Source organism: Ahaetulla prasina, chromosome 2 (assembly GCF_028640845.1).
Source record: "Ahaetulla prasina isolate Xishuangbanna chromosome 2, ASM2864084v1, whole genome shotgun sequence".
NCBI classification, from domain to species: Eukaryota; Metazoa; Chordata; class Lepidosauria; order Squamata; family Colubridae; genus Ahaetulla; species Ahaetulla prasina.
Genome location: NC_080540.1, coordinates 262,392,704 through 262,418,323, shown reverse-complemented (window position 1 = coordinate 262,418,323; position 25,620 = coordinate 262,392,704). Strand labels below are relative to the sequence as shown.

Below are 25,620 nucleotides of genomic sequence, written 5' to 3'. Positions count from 1 at the left end.
GCAAGTGGGAGCAGAAATGATTAACATTACAGTTTTGCAACTTAAACTCTGCCTCTTTTATGCTTGTGTTGTGACATTGCTTTGTGGCATTATGACCTTCTATTGTACATCATGACCTCACGTTGTTACCATTTAGACAAAACCTTGTCTTGCTGTGCATAGCTTGGACTGCAATTTGTGAAATGACCTGAATCATTTGGCTGATGGAGTAATTGAATTCTACTTTTGTTTGGTTGAAACAGGATTCATCTTGGCTATATTTTCATATTTCTTATGTACCAGAACATCAATGTTTGCTGCTAAACTCCTCACTCATATGATGGTTGCCTGCTTGGGTACTCAGGTAGGAACATGTTTAATTTCATGTAAGGCTTTCTATAACCACATTATCCCATGTACTACTTTACACCCAATTTCATCCTATACACAAAATAATAGAAAGTCTAGTCCAATCATCTGCTCAAGCAGGAGAGCCTGTGCCATTCCAGACAAATGGCTGTTCAATAATTTCTTAAAAACCTTCAGTGATAGAGCAACCACAGCTTTTGGAGGCAAGCCGTTCCACTGGTTAATTGTCTACATATAGAAATTCATTATGTAAATAAAACACATATCACTTGCACATTTCAATTTGTCCTGCATCCGTTTCCAGAGATAAATGCTAGTCCTTGTTGGAGTCACATTTCCAAATATTTAAAACAGCAACATTTTCTACCTTGCGGAAGCTCAGTGATATTCACTTGGAAAAAGCAAGGAGGAAACCACAGGAACAATATTTTTCTAATCAGAAGGAGAATGGGTAGTTGATGTGTGTGCTGTACTTTTGAACATACCACCAAACATTTCTATCTAGTGTCAAAAGTGCTATTTAAAATGCCATTTCTGAAATTCTTCAGGCTCAATACAATTATTTCCTTACTTAGGTCAGTTACATAGATATTAGCTATCAAAACCAGCAGGTGGCAGTGAAACCTTTCCCCTGGTATATCAGAAATTTATTTTCCTAGTGAAATGTTTGATTGAGGCAAAAGACGGAATGCTTTTCAGGGGCTTAGTTGTTCCTTGAGACTAAGCAAGTTCGTTAAATTGTCCAAAACATCAGCTATAGGACTATAAGGCTTTTGTGCATATTAATTTAATTATGGATGAACAAAGGCTAATATTCCATAGATTGTAAATTCTCCTTTATTTGAATTAATGCTTCTTCAACCTTGCATACTTAAGGGAAGATGGTTTATAATAGCTTAGTAAGTTCATCAGAGACAGAATTTATCTGCCTGCAGTGTGGAAGGGATTGTCACTCGAATTGGCCTTTTTAGCCACACTAGATGCTATTTCCAGAGCACGATGCCATAGTCTTTTGAGACTGAAGGATGCCAATAAAGCTCATCAACTTCATTTTCTAATTTTGAGTTATCAACATTATATGAATATCATCTGAAATAAACAGCTCTGTTTATTTAGTATTTTTACCATAATGCTCCATTTGTTTACAAACAGTTTTGGAGCTGATGTTGGTGCAAAAGCATGTCACTTGTAAAAATGGCTTTCTCTAAAGGGTGTGGAAGAAGCATGAAAATAATGCAAAATAATTCAATATCCCTGCCTGGGTTTGTTTGTTTCCACACACACCCACCCCAATCTGTTTTATGTTGGATTTATCTTTTTATTTATTCTTCAAATTTCTGCAACTACCCATTTCACAAAACAAATGACTCTGGGCAGCATGCAACAGAATTTTAAAAAATGCAAGTAACAACAGCTATTATTATTTAAAACATTAAAAGCTGAAAACGCAGCTAAAATAATGGGCAAAGGTATGTCAATAATTTTTAGACAGCTAAATTAAATGATGGTAAGAAAAACTTAGAAAACCTAATGGAGCATAAATGTTTAGCATTTCTATTGCCCAGTTAGTTACCAGATATATTGCTTTGTAAGAATAAACTTGAGAGATAGGAAGAAGAGACACAACCTAGACAAGAATCTGAGAAGAGAAATCCAAATCTAATGGAAAGATGGGGTAGAGAAAGCGTCCCAGAATCGACCGTCCCTAGTTCTCTGGAAAGTAAAGGGTGGGAGACATATTTTCAGACTTACAAGATTCTGTTACTGTAACTGTACAATATAGTTTTCAAGGTTTGGGTTTCTTGTTTGGATTACCTCAAAGGGCAGATATCATGTGACATGCTAGACATGAGAATGGAGGGATGTTTGCATTATCTGTCTTTTTCTGTGTTGTTTATTTTTCAAAAACTACAATGAGAAGGAATATATTTAGAGATTTTCTTGAGTTTATCTAACTGTTTTTCAAATCTGAAGCTGGCACAGTGATGTACAAATGTCGAGATTTTAGAGGAGTGGATCCCATTGTATTTTTCATCCCATTGCTTCTAGGTTTTTGGTAAAATACCATATCACTTTTTTTGGTCTGTACAATATTAAGATTTCCAAACCTCAGCAAATGTTATCAATGGAAGTTGGAAAGTTAATGGGGAGAGGGAAGTGGGGAGGGAGTTCAAAGTCTCATTTGCTGCTTATAGTAACCGGAGTTTATTAAGTAATTATTACACAGAATGCAAAGACACAATAAAGAAGCAAACAAGGAGAGCACTTATTGAATGTTGAAAAGTCCGAACGTTTTGTTACAACAGGATATTATGTGGCATTTACATAACACCTTATTTTTGGCCAATTTTTAATACATCTTTCTAGCCTACTGAGAAAGAGTATGAAATGTAAACATCCTGAACTAAGTTGCTGTGAAGGATTTTCAGTTGGGAGGTTTTTTTGTTTTGTTTTGTTTTACCTTTTTCAAAGGGGGACTTTGTCCCTTCAACAGAAGTGCTTACCTTGGTTCTTTCCCATATTTTATGTTCTCAATTTTAAAATGTGCAGTCAGAACTGATCGCCAGAACACTGTTGCTTGTTCATTACCAAAACTTATAACAATTGTTCCTTAGATCTTCATATATGTTATTATTCTATTGCTTCATTTAATGTATTTTGGAAAAATTCATGGTATTTCCATTGAAAATTGCTGCAATTTATATGAGACAGCATTTTGATGAAACAAAGCTTTAAATACGATAATGAGAAGTATAGATAATTTTCAGTGCAAAGCTATACTACCGCGGATTGGTTTCCTTGTTTTTCAGATATAGTATATGATTATACAGCACCATTAGTCTTGTTAATATTATAAAGTTTTGAATGACCAATACTGTCTCACTACTTGATTGTAGATCTCTTTTTCACCTTCGATTAAATTTTATCATAATAAACTGAAAGGCAAACAACAACTAAACTTACAAAGTAATGGAAAAAGGGTTGTTTTATATGTAATAGCAATATACTGTTCCTCAAAATTTCTGTAAGTTGCTGTCAGAATTTTCTGTACTGAACGTTTCAAAATTGACTGGACAACCATTTGACCAGGATAGTATAAGGTAGTGATGGCTAAACTTTTCTGGACCGAGTGCCCAAAGAGTGCATGCTTGTGCGTGAAGCTGAAACCCCAAAATGCAATGTGCACACGGTCCTCGTGCATGTGCCCTGCCCCTCGTACATTTTTGATGGTTTTGCCGATTGCTGGTTAAAAAAAATTCATTTAGCTGGATTTATTCTTACAACCACATGACTTGACTTACTTTTTTAAAAAAAATAATTTTTATTAAACAGTTTTGTCTTTAAAAACAACATAAAAAACAACCACAAATACATAAAAACAAAACAAAGCACAGCAAACAATACATACCATCTAAGGTTATTTTACAGCTTTTTGTATCGGCATATGTATTTTGCTTTTGTGATTCTCTATTCTATCAAATCTATTTATTTCTCGATAGTAGTATAATAATGTTACATCAACGTATATATTAACATAGTAGTAGTCATTATTCTTATCTACCAATTTATATTCATTTATATTTACATCTCTTTCTTTAATGTTGTTCAATTACTCCAATTTAAGTTTCATCAGTACTAAGTTAAACATTTCCTGTTTTGGTTTCTATTTTTGAGCCAACTATACATTTTATTCCATACTTCATAATAGTCTGAATCATCCCTCTTTTTTAGCTCCATAGTCATTTTATTCATTTCTGTGCATTCAAGAATTTTCCTAATTACTGTTTTGTCTGAGGGTATATTGTTTTGCTTCCAGTTTTGTGCGAATATAATTCTTGCTGCAGTGAGTATGTGTAGTGTAATGTACTGGAGTTTTTATTCATTTTTGAGTCCAATATTCCTACTAAAAATAGTTCCGGTTTTAAATCTGTTTTTTGCCCTGTAATTTCTTCCAGCCATTTTTGAATTTTGCACCAATATTTCCTTGTGATGGGGGACGTCCACCACATGTGATAGAATGTTCCATATTTGTGGTTGCATCTCCAGTATTTGGGATAAGTTTGGATACATTTTGGACAATCTCATTGGGGGCAAATGCATCTATAAAATATTTTATAGAGGTTTTCTTTATAGGCGACTGCGGTTGTAAGTTTATATTTCCTTGTCCATAGTTTGTCCCACTGTTCTAATTCTATATTATGCCCAAAGATCTTAGCCCAGCTAATCATCGTTTCTTTTACTACGTCTTCCTCCATTTTATATCTTAGTAAAAAGTTGTATAATTTTGTGAACATTTTTCCCTCTGTTCCTAATAAAATTTTATCCAGGTCCAATTGTTTCTCATGTATTTCGAATTGTTCTTGATTTTTTTTTTGTCTTGTTTTAATTTGTAGGTAGGGCCACCATTCTATATTTATTCCTTGCTTTTTCAACATTTGCACTGATTTTAATTCTCCTTTTTTGTCTAAAATTTCTGAATATCTTACCATTTTGCTGAGATCTATTGTATTTAGGTATATCATTGCTTCCACTGTTGATAACCAGTTTGGGATTTCTGTATAGTAGTTTTTTCTAATCTTTACCCAGACTTTAAACAGGGAGTTCCTTACTATGTGTCTCTGGAAATATGAATGTGTTTTATTTTAACCTTCCCAGAGAAAACTGTGCCAGTCTGTTTGGAGGTCGTATTCTTCTAACGCTAATATTCTTTTGTTTTTAAGTTGAATCCAATCCCTCATGTCAAGGCAGCTGACTGGTAGTAAAACTCCCAGTCCGGGAAGCTGAAACCCCCATGGTTCCTGCTGTCTTGTAAAAGTTTAAATCTAATGCAGGTTTTTTCCCCTGCCCATATAAATTTGGATGTTATTTTATTTATTTGTTCAAAAAAATTCTTCTCTAATTTTACTGGTATTGTTTGGAAAAGAGATAGGGTAATTTGTTCATTTTGATTGTTGAAATTCTGCCAATTAATATCTGTAATTTATTCCAATTTTCCAAATCTTTTTGTATTTGCTTTAGCAGTGCATTATAATTATCCTCTTTTATCGTGCTACATTTTGCCGATAGCCATACTCCCAGGTATTATTTTTTTTAGCTCTTAAAATTCCCATTTTTCTTCTCTAATTTTTCATTTTGTCTTTTAGTTAAGTTTTTTGTTAATATTTTAGTTTTCTCTTTATTTATTTTAAGCCCTGCCACTTTGCCAAATTGATTTATATCTTGTAGTAGCATTAATCCTGTCTCTAAAGGCTCTTCTATAATAAATGCCAAGTCGTCAGCAAAGGCCTGTATTTTGTATTCTTGTTCTCTGATTTTTAATACTTTGATCTCCCGATTCTGTCTAATTTGTTGCATCAGTATCTCTATTGAAAGAATAAATAACAGAAGGGATAGGGGGCTTCCCTATCTAACTCCTTTTGTTATACTGAAGCCTAGTACGGGTCTGGATGGGGAGAAACAGGCTCAAGCTTAATCCCTCCAAGACAGAGTGGCTGTGGATGCCGGCATCCCAATTCAGTCAGCTGCAGCCGCGGCTGGCTGTTGGAGGCGAGTTACTGGCCCCAAAGGACAGGGTGCGCAACTTAGGTGTCCTCCTGGATGATCGGCTGTCGTTTGAAGATCATTTGACGGCCGTCTCCAGGAGGGCCTTCCACCAGGTCCGCCTGGTTCGGCAGTTACGCCCCTTCCTTGATCGGGATGCCTTGTGCACAGTCACTCATGCGCTCGTTACCTCTCGCTTGGATTATTGTAATGCTCTCTACATGGGGCTCCCCTTGAAGTGCACTCGGAGGCTTCAGTTAGTCCAGAATGCAGCTGTGCGGGTGATAGAGGGAGCTACGCGTAGCTCCCATGTAACACCGCTCCTGCGCAGACTGCACTGGCTACCTGTGGCCTTTCGAGTGCACTTTAAGGTGTTGGTTACGACCTTTAAAGCGCTCCATGGCTTAGGGCCTGGGTACCTACGGGACCGCCTGCTGTTACCACATGCCTCCCACCGACCCGTACGCTCTCACAGAGAGGGACTTCTCAGGGTGCCATCCGCCAAACAATGTCGGCTGGCGGCCCCCAGGGGAAGGGCCTTCTCTGTGGGGGCTCCCACACTCTGGAACGAGCTTCCCCCGGGTTTACGCCAAATACCTGACCTTCGGACTTTCCGCCGCGAACTGAAGACACAACTTTTCATCCGCGCAGGGCTGGCTTGAATTGAATTTTAATGTCAAATTTTTAACAATTTTAAATGGGGTTTTTAATGTATGGTAAATTTTAAATTTCCAGGCTAATTTAAATAAGTTTTTTAAATCGCATTTTAAATTGTACTTTGTATTGTTTGTTTTATTTTGCCTGTACACCGCCCTGAGTCCTTCGGGAGAAGGGCGGTATAAAAATCAAATAAATAATAATAATAATAGTGTTGTTTCTCCGTTTAATATTATTTTTGCTTTCTGGTTTGAATATATTGCTCTAATAGTTCTAATAAATTTCTTGCCAAAATTCATTGCTACTAGTTGGTTAATTAAAAAAATCCCAATTTAAGTTGTCGAATGCTTTTTGTGCAAGGAATATTAATGCTGCTTGTTTTTCCGAGTGTATTTCATAATATTTTAATGTATTCATTATCGTCCTTATATTATTTTTTATGTGTCCGTTGGGTAAGAAACCATTCGGTCTGGTTGTATGATTTCATTTAATATGCGTTTCATCCTTTCTGCCATTGTTGTCATAAATATAGTCGACATTCAGCAGCGAGATTAGCCTATAATTTTGGATATATATTTTTTCTGCATTATCTTTGGGAAATAAGGTTATCAGTGCCTCAATCCAGGATTTTGGTATCGTGGCTCGCTCTTAATACTTCGTTGTATGTTTCTAATAGCAGGTTTTCCAGTGGTTTTTGTAATTCTTTATAAAATTCTGTTGAGATTCCATCTGGACCCAGTGTTTTATTACTTTTTTGTTTTTGAATTGCCCTTTTTAATTCTAACATTATTTTTTCATCTAATGTTTCTTTTGTTATTTCTGGTAGGATTGGGAGATTTCTCTGCTGTAGATATCTTTTAATGTCATCTTCCTCTATGTTCTTCCTACTATATAAATTTTGGTAATATCGTACTGCTATATTTTCTTTTTCTTCCTTCTGATGATGTGCTATCCCTTTTTCATCTTCAAGTTGTTGTATTAGTTTCTTTTCTTTTTTTTAATTTGTAGGCCAACCATCTCCCTTTCCATTTAACTATTAACAATTTGTGATCTGCTCAAATATTCGATTTTATTTCTATTTCCTCTACATTTTTTCCTGTTTCTGGATCCATCCAGACCATGTTAATCCTGGACCACGAGTTATGTGGATTGGAGAAGTATGTGCATTGGTTCTGCTGTGGGTTGATTTCTCTCCAAATATCTTTTAAATTTAGCTCTTGGGTCATGTCAAAAAAAGTTTTTGGTAGTGTTCTCCTTTCATAATTTTTTTTACTTCCTGTTTTGTAATCTTTTTTGGGGTCAACCACCGCATTGAAATCCCCTAGAAAGCATATATTATTCATTTCCAATTCTACAATTTGCTTGCGTAATTTACTGTAATATTCTTTCTGTTTAATGTTTGGTGCATATATGCAAGTAATATCCTTTTTTTGTTTTATTGATATTTACTGATATCATGACTTGACTTACAATCATGTTGGAACTGTGGTAAAAATGATTGTAAAATTGAAGCTCACATCATTACTTGATTTATAACTGCAATAACCTACAAAGGAAATTCTGATCCCAATTGTGTTTGTAAATTGAGGACTACCTGTATAATTTAGCCACTGAATAAAAATTGCACCCAGTGGGTGCAGTTCAGACTTATTCACTCCCAGACAGCTTACTCAATCAACTATGAAATCAGTAGTACTTAATTCAGTCATGTGTAACAAAAGTTTCACTGACATCATTGTGTCTGCCCTAAATATGACTAAATTTGGATCCAATCCACATGACCATAGTTCCTACAAGTCAGGCATCTTTGGGTATCAGGCATTCAGAAAACCATGTCTTGTTTATAATTCACGCAAGTTGTTATTCTGCATAGTAAATTCCAGATGCCATTCTCTATAATTTTTAATGATTAGAGCCCCCACATGTAACCTTTTAAAGCAACTAACATAACTATAATTTATAAACTCTATTGGTTAGAACCATCTTATATTTTAAACAGCAAACAAAATAAGAGGTCAACTCTTTCTATGCAAATGTCATACAGTAATAGATCAGAAGCAATGAGTTATCAATATGTGTCCACATTTAGTTATATTAATGGCAGTCCACACTAAGAAGCATATATTTTAATATTACTAATCATTTCATATTGATAGCTTTGTGAAGTGTCATCAATAAAGATCGTGTGCAGGAAATCAAATTTCAGTGATAAAATTAGAAGTCCAGTACTATTAATTTCAAATGATCAGTTTTTATTCTTCTTGCTTAACAGAATTTTTCCTATTGTCAAAATATCAAACATAGACATGTGTCATGAGCAAAAGCAATTCTCATATTCTCAAATATAGTATTCAGTGAAAAGAAAATGACTGAAAACATTGAGGCAGCTTAAACAATTTTTATTTATATTTTATATTATATTTTTGCTTGTATGAACTATTGTGACTGAAACTGTTAGTAACTTGAGTTTTGCATTAATGGTGCTTCAGACACTTCAAAAAAATTTTAAAAGTTGCTTAACCAGAAACAGTGAACTATAACTGGATACTGTGCTAAATATTTGGCTAAGTTTGCAGACAACACTGAAGTATTCTGGGTGATAAAATCCAAAGGTGATTGTGCTCCCCAGGAATCTCCTTAAAGTGGGTAATGAATACTCAGGCAAATTCCATCCATTTAAGAAAGTATAAAGCGATACACATTAACTTCCCCTCCTGACCCCATTTGTCTTGTTTAGTGATGTTGGCATAATTGTCTGTTAGTAATAAAAAAAATATTGGCATCACAGGGAATAGGTCAGAGAAGATGTTGACTCAGTGTGTGGCAGCTGTGAGAAAGGAAAATTCCATTCTGTGGATCAGTAAGGAGGGGATTGAAAACTAAGTTGGCATTACAGCAAGGCTGTTATTCAAATCTATGGCATGTCTACAGCTGAAGAGCCATTCTTGATCCCATTTTTGAAACAGGTGCAATAAAGGAGCAAAAGGGCAATAAACCACCCAAATGATGGGACCAGGGGAACTCAAGGCAGGGGTGAAAACTAAATTTTTTTGCTACCGGTTCTGTAAGTGTGGCTTGGTGGGTGTGGCTTGGTGGGGGGTCATGTGACTGGGTGGGCGTGGCTATGTGACTGGGGGATCAAAAGACAAAAACTCACTAGCAATGTCCTGCTAGATCAGGGTTGGACTAGATGACCTTCCAGCCCTGGATTATCCTGTGAAGCTGCCTCTAGTGCCAGGTTTGTACTCCTTCCTTCCTTCCCTGCCTCCTTTCTCTCTCTCTCAAAAATGACCCCCCACACACACACCCCGTTTTTCCTCCCAGCAGGCTTCCCTGATAGCCAAACCAAAAAACGAGGGGAGGAGTCCGTTTTTCCTCCCAGCAGGCTTCCCTGATAGCCAAACCAAAAAACGAGGGGAGGAGTCCGTTTTTCCTCCCAGCAGGCTTCAGGGAAGCTTCAGGGAAGCCTGCTGGGAGAAAAAAAAGACTCCCCCCCCCATTTTTTTGTTTGGCTAGCAGAGCCTGCTGGGAGGAAAAACGGACTTCCCCTCCCCCCATTTTTTGGCTAGCACTCAGATGAGCTGCACAATCATCACAGGCTTTTTTGTTTACTTTTAAAAGCATTTTTTCGGCCGAAGAAAAAATGCTTTTAAAAGTTAAAAAAAATATCTCTGATGATCGTGTGGCTCAGCTGGCATGGGCGCGGTGAGTAGGGATTTTTGCTACCGGTTCTCTGAACTACCTGTTGCCATCGCTACCAGATTCGGCGATCTGATCCAAACCGGGAGCATTTCACCCCTGACTCAAGGCTACAATATTTGGAAATCTGACTTGAAGAAAGGCAACTTAATGGGTTCCTGACCACATTGTCAGACCACACAGTCTGAAGAAAATGGACAGGGAGAAATTTTCCTTAAAACACTGGACTTGGGGCCAGACAGTGAGGCTGATTTGCAGATTCACAATGGACAGAAGAAAGCCCTTCCTCCTGTAGCACATAGTTAACCTGTACAATTCATATTTATGGTCTCTAATTGACATGACTTTAAAGAGGTATTAAATACATTCATGGAACACAGGTCTATAAACAGGTTTCATCCTCAAAGACTGTGCTGCTTCTAGATAAGGCATAGCAGACCTTTGAGTACCAGTTGCAGGCAACAACAGTAGGTGAGGCATACTGCGAAAAACAAAATGTTTGGTGAACCCAGGTCTTTGCCTGATTTAACCACGGTTTTTTTTTAATTCTTATGCAGAAAAGTCTGTGTGCATGGATGCACATGTATATATCCATATGTACCTACATATGCTTAAACTTTGGTTACTTTGTCTTAACTGTAAATCATTTCATAAAGATGGCCTTTGAAATCAGTCCTTGTGATTTTATATTTAAAATGTCACCTCTACCATAAGTTCCAAATTTAGGAAAAATATGAGCTTCTTTTCATTTTAAAAATAATATTAAATTTTTATGCCACCCATTTTACACTTACTATATAAGTAATGTTTTCAGTTCTTACCATTGGATCAGGGAGAAACATATATTTGGTCCTCAATCAGGTCATGTGATGTCCGCTTGTCCACCGCTTGCATGGAACCATCTTCCTTCCCCCTGCCTGCCTGTCTGCAAAGCCAGAAAGATTGGGGAACTCTGATTTAGAAAGTGATCACTGATCAATCTTTATATTCATTTGAGATCCAAATCCAACTAAGTAGGAGAAAGTAGCATGTATTCCAGAACTTTTCATAATTTGATTGTTTTCCAATTCATCCTACTAATTACTACTGTAAGAGAAATGTGGCTTTTAGCATTTGCCTCTGAGCAGGCAAAAATGAAAAAGTGGGTGAGGCAGAAGACACATTATGAGAAAAAATATTTTTGCAGTATCTCTCTCTCTCTGCAGTCACTAAACAAGAACTACCTGTACTTATTTTAAAGGCTCAGCATGTGGTAGCATCTACTGATCTTAAAAAAAAAAACTAAGTAGGATTGGTCTTAGTTAGGATTTTGGGAAGGGGATTTACTAGCAATTCTAAGGCTCTAAGCCAGAGTAGGAAGTTGAAAAAGTTTCCAACTGCCCCCCCCCCAAAAAAAACCACACACACCAGTGGCAAGCTACTTCTGTAGGATTGCCAAAAAATTGAAATATCCTTACAACACTTATATCCTTACAACACTTCATTATTTATAATGATTAGGGGATTGGAGGCTAAAACATATAAAGAACAGTTGGTGGAATTGGATATGTCTGGTTTAATGAAAAGAAGGACTAGGGATGACAGGATAGAAGTGTTCCAATATCTCAGGGGTTGCCACAAAGAAGAGGGAGTCAAGCTATTCTCCAAAGCAGTGGTCATCAACTGGTGGTCTGTGAAAAAAAATTGGTGATCCGCAGAAAAAATATTTGCATTTTTTATATTACACTAAATCAGGGGTTTTCAAATTACAGCCCCTGAGCCGGATACGTGCAATGAACATTTGTACTGCAGCAGAGAATCTCCCCTTTTGGGGTCTTTTTGTGTGGGTCGGAGTGGGGGAGAAATTCCAACTTGGGGTCTGCTTCAGCTTCCTGGTGCGGGGCTTTGGGAAGTACCGCTGGTAGTGAAGAGCCGGAGGGCCTTGTTCCAGTGGGACTGTATCATGTCCTGCAAATGGCTGACCATCCCAGCCTGCTGAGCTTCCAGGCACCGGCACCTAGCCTTGTACTCTTGCAGGTCTTCCCTCTGCTTGGAAAGCCTATGCTCATAGTCCTCAGTGAGGTGCTTCTGCTGAGCCTCCTTCTTGGTCAGATCCAATTTGAACTGAGTCAGCTGTTTTGCCAATTCTTTCTCATGATGGCTGCTTAGCTCCAATAACTGCTTCCTGTTGGGGCCCTAAGGAGCCTGGGTGAGCAGGCAATGAGTGGGTGGGAGGAGGGGGGTGAGTAGAGGCTGGTGAGGTGCCCCTTGATGTGAGTGACATTGAGTTGGCTATGCCCATCCAGTCACATGACCACCTAGGTAAGCCCACCCAGCTGGTCATTAGGCAGATCATATTAGTTGTCCGCGGAATTTAAAATTACAAATTTAGTGGTCCCTGAGGTCCAAAAGGTTGGTGACCTCTGAGGGCAGGTCAAGAAGCAATGAATGGAAACTAATCAAGGAGAGAAGCAACCTAGAACTAAGAAGAAATTTCCTGACAATTAGAACGATTAACCAGTGGAACTACTTGCCTCCAGAAGTTGTGAATTCTCCAACGCTGGAAGTTTTTAAGAAGAGATTGGAGAACCAATTGTCTGAAATGGTATACGGTTTCCTGCCTGAGCAGGGGGTTGGACTAGAACACTTCCAAGGTCCCTTTCAACTCTATTCTATTCTATTCTATTCTATTCTATTCTATTCTATTCTATTCTATTCTATTCTATTCTATTGAAATAAATTATTGATTTTCATAATAAATTATCTGTTATAGAATTTTAGCTTGATGCCTAAGATGGCTTCTTCCTTGTCTTCCTCCATGGATGGCAATTTTCATCATGAAAGTATACAGCTAATATTCTGAGGGTGATAATTACTGTGAATTGTATGGATCCTGCCTAAACTAAGTGTTCTAAGTCACTGCACGTACAAACATAATTGTACATTCTTACCTGATGTAATTAAAATTGAACACCAATGTTTTAGAATTAAGGGGGGGGGGGGGAAATCCATTAAAAATTGGGCTATAGTTTCCGGAAGGTTCTGATTTGCTCATTATAACTCCTTATTTATTTATTATTATTTTTTTAATTTTTTAGGAAGGAAAAGAAGTATTAATAACAAATACAAATAAAACAGCATTGAGTAATTTATATTGCCGGAAATGAAGTTAGTCTGTTAAATGTGTTTTCTTGTTGTAAATAGGTCCAATTACTACACTCTTAATGATATTGTTTAAGCACTCATTAAATGTGGCATAATTTAATGGGCTCATATTAGTTAAAACCATCATTATAGTATTACTATGGAGAAGGTTTGCAATCTTGTATTTTTCCATATACTCTGCCTCTTTCTGGTTGTCTTAAAATATTCAGAAACATCTGATCCAGCTAACACAAATGCTGTAATTTCATGTTCTCCTTAAATTTTTAAATATTTAACTTTCTAATTGTGAAAGTTCATCTGTTTCTCTGATCTACTGGCCTTTTGTAATTCTTATGTAAATTTCCTAGATCATTCCTAGGCTAATAGATAGAATTCCACTATATTCTTTGGTTTTTCTTGAGAATATTTTTCCTTTGAGCATATCTTATTATGATATGCTACATATTGCTATCCAAATTGTATTTATTGTGTGTTTATAATTGTATTTAATTGCATTTATTAATTTATTTTCTGCTTTTTTTGTTCCTTAAAAAATCAGGGACTTCTATTAGTCATTGGCTATAAAATAAGTAAGCCAGTCCATTATAGTGAATTTTCCTCACTTTCGCTGGAATTTTGGGACTGGAAGTAATGACTCCTAATGACTGGAAATATTCCCATTGTAAATAGTGTGAATAAAACATTGTTTTGTAAGTGGAAAACCATATGGCTCTTATTAGAAAGTTGTATTCAACTTTATACCTCTGAAGGCACTGGAATAAATCATGTATTAATCTTTCAATGAATATCTCAGAATGATGGACTGGGATTGACAGTTACTTGAGTGTATCCAATGGTTTGGGTACACCCAAAAGACTTTTCTATATAGATATCAATACTAAGCTGTCATACCATGTATTGTTGCCATATATTGTTATGAATTAAGACAGAAATATGTTGGTTTCATTTTTTCTTTCATGAATTATTAAAATCTATCTGAACTTTTTATAAAATCATATGCATAAATATAAATTTAAACGATTATCTGGAAAGTTTAGAATTTGGGAAAGGTTATATTCTTTACAAGAATAAGAAACAACAGCTGCTACTGCTTCTTCCTTCCTTCCTTCCTTCCTTCCTTCCTTCCTTCCTCCCTCCCTCCCTCCCTCCCTCCCTCCCCTCCACCAGCACTGTCTCTAAAAGAGAAAGAAAAATTCTACCAGCTGTTAATCTAGTTGTTTCTATACTGAAACTTGGCTCCGTCTGAAAATGTAATTGCTTTGTCTGATAGTCTGATGGGAGATGAACAAATAGCTCTCCACTCCTGAGGTGCACACAGAATTGGTTTAAGAGAAGTTCTTAATTTTGAGCTTCTTGTCATGATACAGTTAATAAAAGTAGTCCTCAATTTATAACTGTTAGTTTACTGACTGTTCAAAATTATAACTGCAGTGAAAAAAGTGACTTATGACTGGTGTTCCCACTTACAACCATTGCTACATTCTCGTGGTCACATGATCAAAATTCAGGCACTTGACAACTGGCATGTATTTATAAAATTTGCATATCCTGTGATCACAATTTGTAACCTTCACAACTGGCTTCCAACAAGCAAAGTCAATGATCACATGATTTGTTTAACAACTGTGGCAAAAAAGGTTTTAAATAGGGCAAAACTCACTTAACAACTGCCTTGCTTAACAATGGAAATTTTGGGCTCAATTGTGGCTGTAAATTGAAGACTACCTGCAATTAGATTTAAAATAGATGCATTAATGTTGATATGCTAGAAAGAATATTTGATGAAATACAGAAAGATGCTGAATAGCTTAGGAAAAGAATGTTTGAGTGTTTAAAAAGGATCAAATCTCTTCAGGTAAAAGACACAACAACATTCAAGCCAATCACTTGCTTTGGTGGACCACTAATAATAGGTCCTGCCTTTCTGTAGTGGATGGTGGCATCAGAGAGTCCCATTGTAACCAGGGCTTGATCTGACCATGATAAGTAGGACACCAAAAACTCCCCCAATTTCAGATCACATACTCAATGCTCCAACAGGAACACCACCAAATCCAATGTGTGACACTGTTCTGTGAATAACCTGGGACAGGTCATATATAAAATAACAAATGTCAATCTTGCCCTGTAAATACTGACTATTAATGTATTATCATGTAAGCTTCAAATGAATGGAGAATATTCCTGAGAAGAAAGTTATTTGTTCAGCTGTTGTGGTTGGAGGGAAAATGGTGAAAGAAATGAGAGACAGAATAGTGACAATTAACAAAGTTGTTAGGTATAATATAGACTTTCTTGTACTAGTATACTAGTTTACATTATGTAGTGTGATAAAAAAACATGGTGTCTCTTTAATCTATGAAAAACTGTTACATTTTCTAATATTTTCCGTCTTAACTATTTTGTAATGAAATCAGACTTAACAATTTCTTCGATGAAGGATAGCCATTTTGGGATCAGAGATAAAGAAGTAATAATAATAATAATAACAACAGAGTTGGAAGGACCTTGGAGGCCTTCTAGTCCAACCCCCTGCCCAGGCAGGAAAACCCTACACCATCTCAGACAGATGGTTATCCAACATTTTCTTAAAAATTTCCAGTGTATAACAGTATAACAATAGCAATTTTAAAATCTTCTGTAATATATTTGTCATATATCGTTATTCATATATATTTAACTGATTTCCTTTGATCTTTGAAAATGTGGAAGCAGCAGAGCCTATAGCTGCAATTGTATGGTTTAAAGAATTTACAAGTTTAATTTTTTTACAGTTGTGTAGTCAGGAGAGTATTTAACAGAATTTGTTATAAATCTAACAACAATAAAGCACATTTAGGTATTTCTTATACTTACTATCAGATTCAACTGCACACTGTAGGAGCAGGACTATTTATATAAAGGGAAAGGGGGCTTATTCCAAAACAGTATTATGAAGGAAGTGTTACCTTTTTGACACAATACCATATGTATGTTTTATTCCACGTAACTCTAGATTCAGGATAACCACACAGATTCTTGAACTCACAGTCGGGTATAACAAAAGTTATATTTTGAACAAATACATATCTTGAAGATCATGAAGTTATCTACACAAGTGGTCTGAAAACAACTGAAGTTGATGTCTGCCAATCAATAGTCACCCAGCAATTCACTTAAGGTTCTCTCTTTTATAGGGATAAGGACAGCAAGATGACTCAGTGATTAAGATCCTGGGCTTCTCAGCTGGAAAGCTGGCAGCCCAGGTTCGAGATCCAAGTGCCACATGATGGGGTGAATTCCTGTCCGTGCCCCAGCTTCTGCCAACCTAGCAGTTCAAAAACATGCAAATAAGAGTAGATAAATAAATACCACTTTGGTGGGAAGGTAACAGCGCCCTGTGATACGCTGGCCCCATGACCATGGAAATGTCTTTGAGCAGCACTGGCTCAATGGCCGTGAAACGGAAATGAGCACTGCCTCCTATAACCGGCAACAACTAGAGTAAGGGTAGTCAATCTTTTTATAGCTACCGCCCACTTTTGTATCTCTGATAGTAGTAAAATTTTCTAACTGCCCACTGGTTCCACAGTAATGGTGATTTATAAAGTGTATCGTCATCTGTGCATGCCTCTCGCGCATCGTGGATTGGGTTTGGGGGGGCGCCTGCTACGAGCTCTGCTTGTCTGTTACAGCTGGGTGGTGTGGGGGGAGATGCGCGAGCTATTCTGGGATGAGGCTCTTTTGTTTGCGGTCGCACTAAAGCACCATTTAGTTTCACTTACGTAACGTGAACTAAACTTATGCGCGGGCGATACAAATAGTATATTTTCAGAAATTTAAATTGCCATGGGGAATTTTATGAAAACCTAATGAAAATGTTTTTAAATAGTGCTATGATTTCACTGTTATAGAGACAAAACTGATTTTGAATTTAATAACTGCGGCAAGACTATTGATTGCACAATATTGGAAGAAAGACTTACCTACAATTGGAGAATGGATTAGTAAAGTATCAAATTTAGCAGAAATGGCAAAAATTTCTGCCTATTTGAAAGACTGTACACAAGAAAAATATATTTTGGAATGGAGAAAGTGGATTGATTATATTCAAAATAGGTATCAGATTAAAAAATATCAATTAGTTTTTGAGTGAAGTTAGGAATTGACATGTATTAGAGTTTAAGAAAGAAGGGAATTGATAGTATGATGGTTTGATGGTGTGAAATGGAATATGTTTTATGTTATATTTTAGATTATGTTTGTTAGTTACAATACCCTGTATTCTGTTCTGGGAAGTCTTGGGGGGGTGGGGAAATGGGCGGGGGGGGGGGAGGGGAAGATTATAAATTGATTGATTGCCATTGTACAGGAATAATGGTAGAATTAAACAAGTTGGAATGGTGTAAAGTCGGGCTGCTCGGTAACCACTCCCGAAGGAAAGGGTAAGGAAAGAGGAGTAAAGAAGGAAGAAAGTAGGTAGGTAGGTAGGTAGGTAGGAAAGAAGGAGGAGAAGAAAGGATAGGAGGAGAAGAAGGAGAAGATAGAGGGTTAGAAAGGATGGTAGTGAGAAGTGGGAAAGAGGAGGGGAAGTAGGAAAGCGAGGAGAAGGATGGTGGGGAAAGTCGAAGGATGAGAAGGGTAGAAAGGATTAAGGGAGGGAGTGGCGGTCGAGTAGCCCGGATTGAGCATAATTTGAGTATAGGATCGATTGTTGTATAAGTGATTGTATTGTACACTGGTCAAATTGTGGGAATTATTATGGGGGGGGAAAAATTTGCCCTAAAAATAATAATAATAATGCTATGATTTTTTTTAAAAGTCAATTAAATTTAAAAAAAGGAAAGTGCTTCAGTATCGGACAAAACCCCTACCGCCCACCATGAAAGCTGGAATGCCCACTAGTGGGCGGTAGGGACCAAGTTGACTACCACTGAACTAGAGTAACAAAATCCCCAGTGACTCTTTTACCTTAATATTTACCTCTCTTTTATTGTGTCTTGATTTTCACTCTTTACATTATGTGCAGCTTCCTCTAGTAGCATCCAAAATTAAGATAATATTGCAGTTTTTAAGAACATTATGCTTAACAGTGCACAGACGCTGTTGTTGCTTGAAGGACTTTTCAAACAAACAAAAAACAAACAATGAGAGGTAGTGGAAGAGATTTAGTGTTATAGTCTATATTGAAGCGAGCTTTCTCTTATTTCTCCACTTTAAGGGAAATCTTGTTTAAAGCTGAAACCCCCATATTACTATGTAATGCAGGATCTTTTGTTCTGGTTGAACAATTGCTGTTTAAACAATTTCAAAATGGGATATGGGAATATGGTGTATGTGAAAGAAAATTTTGTTTAATTCACTGGGTCTTGTTACAAGTTGAATTGAAATGCATAAATGCATAAATAAAGTCACTTGGTGTATGCTTTTCTGAAACCAGGTTTTTTCCCAATATTACCTAAGTGTAATTTAATGAATTCAAACATTTTTTTAAACAAAACAAAATATAACCTTGTGATAAACTCCTGTTTGTTGAACCTAGTTAACCAAAGATTATAAAAACTGAATAAAAGAATGTGCTAAGGCCAGCCAAAATATCTTTTGAACGTCATGTTGTTAATATTTGCAGTTAATGTGATTTTCTAAGTTGTGAATCACTATGTAGAGGGCATCCCAAAATTTCTCCTTCCCATGGCATTTTTTTTTCCTGGCATTCTTAACCGCAGCCATATTTAAATCCACAATAACTTTTTCTGGTCAGCTTCTTACTGTAGCTTTGTTATACTAGATGTAGAAGATAAGATACTGTGTGAACAAAAGATAAACGGAGAATCATAAGTAATGGCTAAGACTCCACCATATTGTTTGAATAATAATAAAGTACATGTAATATAGGAATATCTCAATCATCTAACTAAAATAACTGCATCCAATATTTGATTTTGCATATCAAAAGATGATTGGTAAGCAATGATAGAAATTGATAATATCTTGATAAATATGTAATTCTCAGCTCTATATTTGCTGAGTTAATGAAGAAATTCAGTAATAAAAGAAAATTCAGTTTCTTTTGTTCATGGATTCGCCTTATTTCCAAAATGAAAATGTATCTTTTAAATACCTTTTAAAATAATTGGAGAGCATTTGTATATGATAGGCAGCCAGTGTTATTGAAAATAATACTAAGCATATTGTTTAGGACTTACAAGTGTGTATTTGTGACTACATGCACGTTCTTGCTTACCCCATTATTTTGTATAGTCCACCTTGCATGCAATAATGGATGATGTTGTCCTCACAAAGCTTGACTTCAGAAGTACTGGCTTCCATCCTAAGCTTATACTCTTCCTAGTGATTACTTTACCACAATTCATTCCAGCCTAGCAACACTAACTCTGATTCTACAGTGCTAGGTATGTCCGTCCCTTTCCAGTTGGCTGCCATTTCCTCCTAGGCTGCTGATGGTCATCAATTTATTGATTTGTTGTTGTTTTTTCTTCCAGTAAATTAACAATAGCTCATGGAGTTCAGTAAATATTCCTAGCCATCATAATATCCCTACTGCCACCATACATATGTTCCATTCTGACATCTCTCAATAGATTTATGCTCAGATGGATTTCTTTCCCATTCTGTGCCCGCTGTATTGCAATAATTCCCTTTGCTTAAAAAAATACAAACAAAAAACAAACAATGAGAGGTAGTGGAAGAGATTTAGTGTTATAGTCTATATTGAAGCGAGCTTTCTCTTATTTCTCCACTTTAAGGGAAATCTTGTTTAAAGCTGAAACCCCCATATTACTATGTAATGCAGGATCTTTTGTTCTGGTTGAACAATTGCTGTTTAAACAATTTCAAAATGGGATATGGGAATATGGTGTATGTGAAAGAAAATTTTGTTTAATTCACTGGGTCTTGTTACAAGTTGAATTGAAATGCATAAATGCATAAATAAAGTCACTTGGTGTATGCTTTTCTGAAACCAGGTTTTTTCCCAATATTACCTAAGTGTAATTTAATGAATTCAAACATTTTTTTAAACAAAACAAAATATAACCTTGTGATAAACTCCTGTTTGTTGAACCTAGTTAACCAAAGATTATAAAAACTGAATAAAAGAATGTGCTAAGGCCAGCCAAAATATCTTTTGAACGTCATGTTGTTAATATTTGCAGTTAATGTGATTTTCTAAGTTGTGAATCACTATGTAGAGGGCATCCCAAAATTTCTCCTTCCCATGGCATTTTTTTTTCCTGGCATTCTTAACCGCAGCCATATTTAAATCCACAATAACTTTTTCTGGTCAGCTTCTTACTGTAGCTTTGTTATACTAGATGTAGAAGATAAGATACTGTGTGAACAAAAGATAAACGGAGAATCATAAGTAATGGCTAAGACTCCACCATATTGTTTGAATAATAATAAAGTACATGTAATATAGGAATATCTCAATCATCTAACTAAAATAACTGCATCCAATATTTGATTTTGCATATCAAAAGATGATTGGTAAGCAATGATAGAAATTGATAATATCTTGATAAATATGTAATTCTCAGCTCTATATTTGCTGAGTTAATGAAGAAATTCAGTAATAAAAGAAAATTCAGTTTCTTTTGTTCATGGATTCGCCTTATTTCCAAAATGAAAATGTATCTTTTAAATACCTTTTAAAATAATTGGAGAGCATTTGTATATGATAGGCAGCCAGTGTTATTGAAAATAATACTAAGCATATTGTTTAGGACTTACAAGTGTGTATTTGTGACTACATGCACGTTCTTGCTTACCCCATTATTTTGTATAGTCCACCTTGCATGCAATAATGGATGATGTTGTCCTCACAAAGCTTGACTTCAGAAGTACTGGCTTCCATCCTAAGCTTATACTCTTCCTAGTGATTACTTTACCACAATTCATTCCAGCCTAGCAACACCCCTAACTCTGATTCTACAGTGCTAGGTATGTCCGTCCCTTTCCAGTTGGCTGCCATTTCCTCCTAGGCTGCTGATGGTCATCAATTTATTGATTTGTTGTTGTTTTTTCTTCCAGTAAATTAACAATAGCTCATGGAGTTCAGTAAATATTCCTAGCCATCATAATATCCCTACTGCCACCATACATATGTTCCATTCTGACATCTCTCAATAGATTTATGCTCAGATGGATTTCTTTCCCATTCTGTGCCCGCTGTATTGCAATAATTCCCTTTGCTTAAAAAAATACAAACAAAACAGTAATTGGCAACGTACGAGTTTTGGAACAAAGCTGCAGAATTTCAGTTAATGCTATTTCTTTCTCTGAACCCAAATTCCCAATTCATCATTGCCAGAAATTTCTATGGACTATGGTAGAAGAATGAATGATAGAAATGTCCCCTTTACTTTAATCATTGTAGCATACTGTAGAAGCAACACTGGTCCAATATCAAGGTAGGCAATGGGGAAAAAGTCTGAGTGTTAAATGGGAAAATATGGCAAGGGGATATAAGAGCATCCTTTCTACAAATTTCTTGAAAGCAAAGGAGAAAATGGGGACAACTGAAGAGAGAATAATAACTAAAAGGAGAAGGCAGGCACTGATAGACCTGTCCATCCAAGCAGGCCTACCAAGATTCCCATCTCTGAATGGATGACAAGCAAGAAACGGGAACAACCAACGTCATCCCAACCCTATTCCAAACCATTGCAATCTCCCCACAAGTCACTAAAAGAAATGTGTCTTAAAAGTTTATAGTAGTTCTTGAGATGAGCTCTAAAATACATGCTTTCTGGGTATAACTTTTTAACTGTGTTCTATATATTTCCACTAATAACAATGTCTAAGTTTACTACTATGATTATCTTGTCTTTGAATATTATATTGCATTTAAGATTGCATCTCTAAACGTATTTACTGGAACATAAATCTCATTGAATTCAGAGATATTTTTGAGTAAATACAGTTATTCCATTGCATAATAGGCAAAATAGCTTAACAGACTGTAAATATAAGAAGATGCCAAATCTATTGACCCAAATATTGACATTGATCAATCTGCTGAGTACAGATGTACCTTTGTACTTATTTAAATAGTTCACATTAAAGTCTAACTTGCATCCATTCTGTGTGTGCTTCCAAAGGGATCAAAATGGTAATGCATTCAACATCTAGGAATAATAAGCTAATTGGCAGAAAATACTAAAACCTTTTGGGTTTATATTTATATTTGATTTTTTTTATCAATAGTAATAATATTAGAATAGAAACTTCCAAGAGATAACATCTTCAAAATGTATTAAACATCCAGTTTTGGAGTTTACACCCTTTTCTCTTCTGGGCTGAGATGCTCACTGGTAAAAAAGCATCCTCATCAGAGAATTAGATCAGCCTTCTCTACGAGCACATTGCAGACAAGGAAATGTATAATTGTATTTAATTCTGTTAGAAGGCAAAACAATAGGCTTCACCTTGACTAAAGTCGTAAAACTATTAAGTATTTTTTACATTAACAAATTATACAAGAAAAGCCTAGTTTTAGATAAGTCACAACAGAGCATGAGAGCAAGTTCAGTGTAGTGATTAAGTCATCATGCCAGCCAGAGGCCATGAATTCTAGTCTTAGGCTTGCAGACAACTGGGTGATCCTTGGCCAGTCACACACTTTCAACTCTAGAAGAAAGACAGTGGCAAACTATTTTTAAAAAATCTTGCCAAGAGAAATGCAGGGATGAATCCAGGCAGTTGCTAGGAGTTCAATACTGTCTTGAAGGCACAGAAAAAACCACCTAATAATTTGATCACATGTTGAGATCTGAATAAATGGAATCTTATATCTGTTTTCCAAGTCCTCTTCCCAAATCCCATATAGTCAGTAGTGTCACTAGTGATAATTAGATTGCACCTTTATCTTTCCAGGAGACCTCAGTGTTTAGGAAGGGAGGTTTACGCAGTAGATTAGTTCTGATTTGTTGGTATGAGAAATAGAACATTTTCCTTCACAGGGCAAAACAAAAATCAGTCTCCCGAAGACAACTACTTTTCAATTTTTCTATACAGTTTATAAAATATAGGACAACAGAATAAAAAAAAGAGAGAGGTTGAAGGAACAAGAAAGGCTCCCTGAGAAAACCAATTGTGAGACCTGGATGGTCTTTTCCTAATTATTATCCACAGTGGACCTTTTCCCAACAAATTCACTTTTATGTCTAAAAATTTTGATTCTTTGGGGTAGCAACATAATTTCTTAATAAAATACTGATCTGCAAGATCTTGTGGCTATAAAGCTACTTCTTGTGTTGCAGGATTGACCCAAAGTTTATTAATTGGAATTGTCTTCATCTCAGTTTAATTTCTAAAGCTGGAATGAAAAGAGAAGTTATTGTATAAGTGTAAGCACCACTTTAATAGGCATCAGGAGGTTCTCTCTTTCTGGTGGTAGTCTATCATAGTTATCTTTTGTTAAGAACCTTTGAATGAAAACCAATCTCTGCTTTTAAATTCTCCCCTTCCCAGTTTGCAAGAAGCCTTTCAAGCTAGGAGAAAACCTTCAAATTAAGGAAAGAAAGTGAAAGACAATTTTATTTCTTAATATTTAACTCAAGGGAAGACATATCTATTAAGTCAACTATCATTATAATTACTTCATTCATTATTTGTTATGTTTCCACAGACCATTTATTCATTACTGTATTTGATTCTAGAAGACTAAAACAAGAATTGTAGATCTCTATATAATAATAATAATAATAATAATAATAATAATAATAATAATAATAATAATAATAATAATAATAATAATAATAATAATAATAATAATAATAATAAAATAATAATAATAATATATTAAAATAAATAACCTGTCAACGGTGTTTATTAAAGCAGCAACCAAAAAAAAAAACAGGAAAAAAATCAGCTGTTCAACAGTGGGTGAATTTGGGCCTCCTTTCATGTCCTTAGATTTTGTTTTAAATAAATAGTCTTTTTTCTCAGGTTTCAGTGAACTGAAGTGCTTAATAATAAACAGAGTGATTGTAGCCCACATTATATTAGCACATCAAGTATAATAGTCTCAACATGATCTTCAAGGTGATTAATAGGGAAGTTCTAATTTTGTAGACTTTTGGAGCAAGTTATATTTAAGCTGGAGTATGTCTGGATAGTAGGAAAAATGTTGTTTATCTTGACTTTGGACTATTGTTTAACTATTGCTGTAAGTCTATTATTTATTAATCTTACATGAACTTTGATCAGACGTCTGAGAAAAAGCCACATGGCTTTTGTTGGGAATTATAATTGTCTGCCTGCCTCTGCCTCTGTCTCTATATCTATCTCTCTATATCTATCTAAGCATTGGATAGAAGAATCTTAAAATGTCTTCACTAAATTATGTATTTAAGCTTTTACTATGATATTTTTACTACCTTTTCATTAATCAGTATTTAAAATATGATCCTGGGTTTAACATCAAGTATGCATATACACCAATACTGGTATTCTTTTTTTTTTTTTTAGAATAGAATAGAATTTTTTATTGGCCAAGTGTGATTGGACACACAAGGAATTTGTCTTGGTGCATATACTCTCAGTGTACATAAAAGAAAAGATACGTTCATCAAGGTACAACATTTACAACACAAGTGATGGTCAATATATCAATATAAATCATAAGGATTACCAGCAACAAAGTTACAGTCATACAGTCATAAGTGGAAAGAGATTGGTGATGGGAACGATGAGAAGATTAATAGTAGTGCAGATTTAGTAAATAGTTTGACAGTGTTGAGGGAATTATTTGTTTAGCAGAGTGGTGGCCTTCGGGAAAAAAACTGTTCTTGTGTCTAGTTGTTCTGGTGTGCAGTGCTCTATAGCGTCGTTTTGAGGGTAGGAAACAGTTTATGTCCTAGATGTGAGGGATCTGTAAATATTTTCACGGCCCTTTTCTTGATTCGTGCAGTATACAGGTCCTCAATGGAAGGCAAGTTGGTAGCAATTATTTTTTCTGCAGTTCTAATTATCCTCTGAAGTCTGTGTTTTTCTTGTTGGGTTGCAGAACTGAACCAGACATAGAGGTGCAAATGACAGACTCAATAATTCCTCTGTAGAACTGAATCAGCAGCTCCTTGGGCAGTTTGAGCTTACTGAGTTGGCGCAGAAAGAACATTCTTTGTTGTCCTTTTTTGATGATGTTTTTGATGTTAGCTGTCCATTTTAGATCTTGCAATATGATAGAACCTAGAAATTTAAAGGTTTCTACTGCTGATACTGTGTTGT

At 35.8% G+C, this 25,620-nt stretch overlaps 1 protein-coding gene across 1 annotated transcript in view; it reads left to right on the top strand.

Moving 5' to 3' along the window:
* ADGRV1 (adhesion G protein-coupled receptor V1) overlaps nucleotides 1-25,620 on the top strand; it is a 307,496-nt gene that overhangs the window by 165,269 nt on the left and 116,607 nt on the right. Inside the window, exon 83 of the mRNA XM_058172618.1 lies at nucleotides 243-343. Within this exon, the coding sequence (XP_058028601.1) occupies nucleotides 243-343 (101 nt within the window). The remainder of the gene's footprint in view (nucleotides 1-242; nucleotides 344-25,620) is intronic.